The following is a 7,500-nucleotide window of genomic DNA, read 5'->3' as shown; positions in this document are numbered from 1 at the left end:
TGTCTGGCTGGCTGTTTGGGTCTCCTGTCTGTCTGTCTGGCTGTTTGGGTCTCCTGTTTGTCTATCTGGTTGTCTGTCTGTCTGGGTGGTTAGCTGGATGGATAGATGGGTAGATTGTTTGACTAGCTGGATGTTTTTTTTTTCTTTTCTTTTCTTTTTTTTTAGTCTGGTCGAAGTCGAATGTCTATTTCATATATTTCGTCTTCAACTTCTTCTTGCTCCCTCCTTCCTCTCTCCCTCACATCCTACTTCCTTCCTTCCTCTCGCTTTTCTCCTTCCTCTCCCTCTTCCTTTCTCGTCTTCCTTCCTTCTCTCCCTCCTCCCTTTCGCTCATCCATTTTCTTTCCTTCTCTCTCTCTTGCTCCTCCTTCTCGCCCACTTCTCGCCCACTTCTCCCTTCCTTCCATTACGCTCTCCTCCCATTTATCCCTCCTCTTCCTTCTCTCTTTTCTGTCCCTCTCTCTTTTCTCTCGCTCCCACTGACCTCCTCTCTCTTCTCTCCTCTCTCTTCTTTCTTCTCTGCCTCCCTTTTCTCTCCCATGATGGAACACCCCCCTCCCCCCCGTCCACCCCGCCCCCTAAGTGACACTAATTAATTTCATTGAGGCCTCACGTTCCGCGGCGGGTCAGTTATATCGCTTGTGGATTTTTATAACTCGCGGACTCCAGAACTTTCACTCGGCAGAGAGCATTGTTATTGTATTTTGGCATCGTTGTTGTTGTTGTTGTTTTTTTTCTCTCTTTCTGTCAGCTTATATCTCTCCATCTCATACGCTCTCTCTCCCTCTCTTCGTCCACATTCTCTCTGCCCACGCCTCTCCCCTCGCCCCCTCTCTCTCGCCTCCCCCTCCCCTCCCCCTCCCCCCGCTATTGTGTCGGCTGCTGTTGCGTCGCGGCGGCGGGTTCGGCGGCGCTGGGAGAGGGCCGTTCGGCGGGCCTGGCGCGGCCGGTGGCGGTGTCAGAGCACAGGCTCGGCCCAGTATCAGCTGACGACCCGTGCAACCTGTAGGGCGTCGCTCTCACCTCCGCCGCCTCCTTCCAGCGCCGCCCTCGCTCCCTCGCTCATTTGCCGACCGCTGTCTCCGCGACGCAGGCTCTCCCTCGCTTGCTCCTGTGTCCTGCCGGCTGTCCTGCTCGTCCGAGGCTGGGCTGTGGCAGGGCGCTCGACGTGTCCTTCCTCGGCTGCAGACGCCTCCCCTCCTGCGCATCCGCTGCGGGTGCCCCCGCCCGCCACAGCACCGCCCGCGACCGCCCACAGCGTCGGTGAACTTTAATATTTACGCAGAAAACTGGGCGGACCCCACGGCGCCCCGGGGAGGAGCGCGAGACCCGCTCGCCCTCCGACGACGCCTGGCACTTTCACTGGGCGCTCCCGCAGGGGCCGCAGCGACGCCGGCAGAGCGCGAGAAGGCCCCGGCGTTCGCTCAGCAACCAGGAAGACGCAGTGAGTGAGCGCCCTTCTTCCTTGACGCCCTGCCCGCCCGCCCGCCCGCCCGCCCCCTACCTCGACCCTCCCCCGCCCACCGGCCCATCTCCCTGGCCCTGCTACTGCGCCCTAAAAGGTGTGTGTCGCGAGGAACCCGTCCTGGCCGCGGCGCCCTCCTCGCGCCGCCGAGACGACCTCAGACAGCGCATCGCAAGGGCTGGACGCCGCGCCGCTGCCTGGCCGTGCGTGCAACACCTAGCAGAGGAGCGGACGGAGCTTGCAACAGAAGGTGCTTTGTGGCTCGTGTGTCTGTCTGTGTGAGTGCGCGGTAGTGACGAGGACCGAACCAGGAACCTCCGAAGTGAACCTCCAAACCCTACGAAAAAAAAATAATCAAGAGAGTGGAACAAATAGAAAACAAAAAGAACCAAGCAGAAAAATCGACAGGTTAGCGGGATCTGAGAACCTTGTGATTGGTTGAGAGAAAAAAAAAAGAAAAAGAAGGAGTAGGAACGAGAAAAACTACACGACTGGATGTAGGAGGTTTCTGCTCGTAAAAGGCCATTTCGAAGTGTCCGAGAAAAAGAGGGGATTTTAAGGCTTCAAAAAAGAGAGGAGAAGGGGACATAAAAAATAATAATAAAAAAAAACGGGGAATACCTTTATATACAGAGAGAGAGAAGGGGACTTTTTTGGTCTCTCTTTCTTTCTCTCTCTCCCTTCCCCACCCCCCCTCCCCCTTTCCTTTCCTGTCGGACCGGGTAGTGTAAATCTTTAAAAGGAAAGAAAGAAAGGAAGAAAGAGAGTCGGGACTAAAAAAGGACACTGAAAAACAGCGAAGGAGAAGGGTGAAGAATACATATACACACACTTCTCACCCTTCTACAGCCGTCTCCAATCCTTCCACCGCCCTCGTCGCCCCGTCTGTGTCTTTGCCCTCTTCAAAAGACCCAGATCGAGGTCTTGGAAGAGTGTTTTTAACTCGGACGAAAAGACCCTTGTCGGCGGCACCCTATCCACCCCTCCCCCCCAGCCAACCCCCCCTGCAACCCCCCCCCTTATCCCCGTTCTCTTCCTGTCCCCCAGTCCCTCCGCTGTACCCCTTCCCCTCACTCTCTCCCTCTCGCCCTATCCCTACCCATCACCCCCTCCCCTCAATCTCTCCCTCTCTCCCTATCCCTACCCATCGCCCCCTCCCCTCACTCTCTCCCTCTCTCCCTATCCCTACCCATCACCACCCCACCCCATCCCACCAAACCCTGCCTTCTCCCTCTCCCCTCCCTCCACCCTCTCCCCTCTCCCACCTCTACCCATATCCTACCATCACCCCTGTCTCTTTGCCTGTCAGTTATCCGCCATTTGCTATTCATATTTACTTGTGTGTGATCACATAACTGAAGGGGTTTCTTGCCTCCCCCTCTTCCTCCTCCTCCTCTTCCTTCTCCTCCTTCTCCTCGCCCCTCCCCTCCCCCCACCCGCGTTAAACCTCCTGACCTTGTGGGCAGACGTTCCTATTTCGTTCGATTCTCCGTCTTTCTCTACCTCTTTTTATCCCTTCTCTCTCTCTCCTTTCCCGTTTGTGTCTCATCTCCCTCTCTCCGTCTTCCCCCCATCCTTCCCTTCGTCTCTGAAACCTCGTAGCGGTCTTCTCTCCCCTTCTCTCCTCTTCTTCTACCTTCCTCTCTCTCCTCTCTCGGCCTCCTCGTTTCTCCGTATTTCGCGAATTCCATTGAATTTCGCTCGACACGATCCTTCAGTTGCGTGCGATCCGCCACCTCTGACTCATCGGCCCTATTTCCTATCCCTTCTTTTGTCCCTTCTTTTATTCGGTCTTCTTAGAATTTCTCTTTCATTCGGTTGATATTTGTATCGTCTGTTTTTTTTTTTTTTTTCCTGCTCTTCGTTTGTTTTTTTGTTTGTTTCTTCATCTGTTTTAGACTTTTCCTTTGCCTCCATCTCTTATCTTTATCACTCTATTTACCTATCAATCCATCCTTATTTACATACCCGTTTCTTAAACGAATCTCTCTCTCTCTCTCTCTCTCTCTCTCTCTCTCTCTCTCTCTCTCTCTCTCTCTCTCTCTCTCTCTCTCTCTCTCTCTCTCTCTCTCTCTCTCTCCCTCTCTCTCTCTCTCTCTCCTCTTCGCAAGGGATCGAATCGTGTGTCACAAATTACGAAAGGGAATCCATTTCACACATGGACCTCGGTTTATAAGCACGTGACCAAGGCGGGCTACTTTGGTTCCTTGGGTTTAAACGGCGTGTGTTTCTGCTAGTCTCATCATCTTTCTCTCTCTCTCTCTCTTTCTTTCTGTCTCTGTTTCTCTTTCTCTCTGTCTGTCTGTCTCTTGTTTCTCTTTCTCTCGGTCTCTCCCTCTCTCTCTCTCTCTCTCTCTCTCTCTCTCTCTCTCTCTCTCTCTCTCTCTCTCTCTCTCTCTCTCTCTCTCTCTCTCTCTCTCTCTCTCTCTCTCTCTCTTTCAAATTGCTTTGTTGTTCATTTGTATTCTTTCTCCTTTTTTGCGAAAGGGATCTGCGTATTTTTATTTATTTGTTTATTTATTTTGATTCTCTCTCGCCCTGTTATTATCATCCTTGCGAGTTCTACCTTTACGTTATCGGTTTTATGCATCAAGCTTATCATCGTTGCTTGTAATTCTATCTCTTCTCCCCCATCCTCCTCCTACCCCTCTCTCCTCCTCCTCCTCCCCCATCCCCCCCCACCTCGTATCCTGTGTTTCTTTCTTAGTAAATATTTTTTTCCGCTTCCAGTCACAGCTTCAGTATCTTTTCCACGACCACTCGATCTTCTGTCTCTTTCTCTTTCTTCCCTTTCTTACGTTCATCTTCCTACTCCTTTTTTCCTACTCCTATTCCGACTATTTCTCCTCCTCCTCCTCCTCTTCCCCTCCCCCCTCCATCCTGGCAACAACCCCGCCCCCTACCCTCTCCCCTCTCCCCTCCATCGTCCTCCTCGCGCCCCCTCCCTCCCTCCTAGCCTCCCCCGGCCCTCGCCCTCCTCCCCCCCTCCGCCCCTACCTCGTCTGCCTGCCGTGGCCCCTTGCGTGAGTCCTCGCTGGCATCACTTGGCCTCTGCCCCTCGGAGCAAGACCACCTCTCGCCGTTCCCTCCCGCCCGCCCGCGCGCCCGCCCGCCCGCACGACGACCCGCTGCCGATCGGACCCTTCGTCGCCGCCTCCGCCAAGGACCCTTCGGACGCCCTCGTCACCTCTCCCCGGAAACGACTTCTGGAACGACATCCTTTCCCCTCGAGGACTTTCGCAGCCTTTTTCCCTTCCCCTCCCCTCCCCTCCTCCCCCCCCTTTATTCCATCCCTCCGTCCCTCCCTCTTTCGACGAAGAGGGGGAAAAAATAGAAAAGAAAAGCGTATGATCTGCGTTCGGCGTGTCCCTTCCAGGCGTCGAGAGGGGCCTTCTGTGTCCCCTCCCGAGGCGGTTTAGGTTCCTCCCTTCGCCGCCGTCTGCTTCCCCTCTTCGGCAGCGCTAACGACGTCTCCTGGGACGGTCGCCTGGCGGAGCTACTGAAGGGAACTCCTGTTTTGTCCTCTCTTCCTCTCTCTTTCTCTCTCTCTCTCTTTCTCCTTTCATCTTCTCGCTTTGTTCTGTTTGTTTTCTTTTCCGTCCGTCTCTGATCTCTCTTTCTCTCTCTCTCTCTCTTTCGCTTCCCATCCTACCCTACCACCTTATCCCTCACCCCTCAAAACCCTTTCCCCCCTTCCCCCTCCCCCCATCCTTCCCTCACCCTCCCATCCCTCTCCCTCCCTCCCCAAACCCTCCCATCCCCTCTCCTTCCCTCCCTCCCTCCTTCTAACCCCCTTCCCCTTTCCCCCACCCCACCCCACCCCCTTCCCCCCACTCCCAAACCCCTTCCCCCCCACTCCCCATCTCCCCACCACCCCCTTCCCCTTCCCTCCTGCTTAATCCCCCGCGTCGAAGTCTCACATGTAGAGGCCCAGCAGGTCCCCAGAACTCGGGGTGCTTCTCTCGCCGCTTCAGCCCATCATGTTCCGCAGTTCAGGTGAGCGACAAGCCTTCCTTTCAGCGATCGACCAAGGTGTTGTTGTTTATTATTTTCTCTGTGTGTTTGGGGTTTGTTATTATTTTCTTTGTGTGTTTGGGTTTTGTTATTATTTTCTTTGAGTGTTTGGGTTTTGTTATTAGTATTTTCTTTGTGTGTTTAGGTTTCGTTATTAGTATTTTATTGATGTGTTTGGGTTTTGTTATTAGTATTTTCTTTGTGTGTTTGGGTTTTGTTATTAGTATTTTCTTGATGTGTTTGCGTTTTGTTGTTGTTGTTGTTTCCTGGTTGTGTAAAGTGAGTAAAGTGTATTGGGTATGTAAAACAATGTCGTGAGTTATTTATCATTATTATTATTAATACTATTACTATTGTCATTTTTATCATTATCATTATTATTATTATCAATGTTATTATTATTGTTATTATTATTATTATTATCATTATTATTATTATTATCATTATTACTATTACCATTATTATTATCATTATAATTGTTGTTATTATTATTATTATTATTATTATTATTATTATTATAATGCACACACATACTGACACATACTGTGTATATATATATATATATATATATATATATATATATATATATATATATATATATATATATATATATATATATATATATATATTTACTCATACACACACACACACATATACATATATATATATATATATATATATATATATGTATATATATATATATGTATATATGTATATATTTATATATATTTATAGAGATATATATACATATATACATATATATGTGTATATATTTATGTGTGCATATATATTTTCATATATGTATATATATATATATATATATATATATATATATATATATATATATATGTGTATATATATATATATATATATATATATATATATATATATATATATATATACTACCACTGCTACAACTATTTTTTCGTAAAGGAGATACATATGGGTTGTGTGTGGTTTTTCATAAGTTTGTGTATAAGAGGACTGTCTGTATGTGATGTATGTTGCATAGACTATAATGTTTGTTGTTGTTGTTGTTGTTGACTGCATTGTTGCGAAGGGGTGGAGTGAGTATTTTTTCATTATTGTCATTAATTGTCCTTTGAGGCGGGGGTCGAGGAAGAAATTGTGTGAATGTAATACGATAAGGAGGAAATATTTGTTTTCCTAAAGTCTGCATGTTTAATTTGTCTTTCTGTGGGCGGGAGGGGGGGGGAGGTAGGAGGAGGGAGGAGGGAGGGGAGAAGTTTTACTCCCGGAATGAAGTCCTGAAGTGTTTGTTTGTTTGTTTATTTCTTGAGGGTATGAAAAAACAACAACAAAGATAAAATGAAAGTGAATTTTTATGCGTAATCGTGTGAAAGTTTTTTTTTTTTTTTTTTTTTTTTTTTTTGAAAAGGAGAAAGATCGACCATATGTTCTACAAATGGCCGTGTAACCTAAAAAAAATAATAATAATAAAAAAATGAAAAAAAGGAGAGGGTAGAGGCACTTTCTCTGGCAGTGTGGGCGTGTCTCTTTTAACAAGTGGGCGTCTTTACCATTGATAGTGGTGAAAGCAGAAATGTGAAATATGATCTGTTTTGTTTACTCGTTATTGTCATCATCATTATCGGTGTTGGTGTTGCATTTAGTCGTTATCATCATTTTTACTTCTATCACAACCACACAACAAATACGACTGCTGCTGCTGCTTCTCCTACTACTACTACCACAACTACAACTATTACTACAACTGCTACTATTACTACAACTACAACTACTACCACTACTACAGCAACTATTACTACTACTACTACTACTATTACTACTACTACAACTACTATAACTAACTACTACAACTACAACTACTACTACTGCAACAACTACTATTACTACAACTACAACCAATACTGTTACTACTATAGCTACCATTACTACTACTATTACTACAACTTATACTGTTACTACTATAACTACCATTACTACTACTATTACCAAAACTGTCATTGCTATTACTACTATCATTATCATCATGATAT

General features: G+C 47.5%; 1 protein-coding gene across 3 annotated transcripts in view; it reads left to right on the top strand.

Moving 5' to 3' along the window:
• Window positions 1-7,500, top strand: part of LOC113824071 (innexin inx2) — a 161,280-nt gene that overhangs the window by 67,200 nt on the left and 86,580 nt on the right. Inside the window, exon 1 of one of the 3 annotated variants that reach the window (XM_070136119.1) lies at window positions 5,324-5,461. The exons of the other annotated variants lie outside the window; for them this stretch is intronic. Within the exon in view, the coding sequence (XP_069992220.1) occupies window positions 5,446-5,461 (16 nt within the window). The 5' untranslated portion in view covers window positions 5,324-5,445. Of the gene's footprint in view, window positions 1-5,323; window positions 5,462-7,500 lie in introns of those variants that run through there. 3 annotated transcript variants of the gene reach the window in all.

Source organism: Penaeus vannamei, chromosome 21 (assembly GCF_042767895.1).
Source record: "Penaeus vannamei isolate JL-2024 chromosome 21, ASM4276789v1, whole genome shotgun sequence".
Classification (NCBI taxonomy): domain Eukaryota; kingdom Metazoa; phylum Arthropoda; class Malacostraca; order Decapoda; family Penaeidae; genus Penaeus; species Penaeus vannamei.
This window is presented reverse-complemented; position numbering and strand designations above follow the sequence as displayed.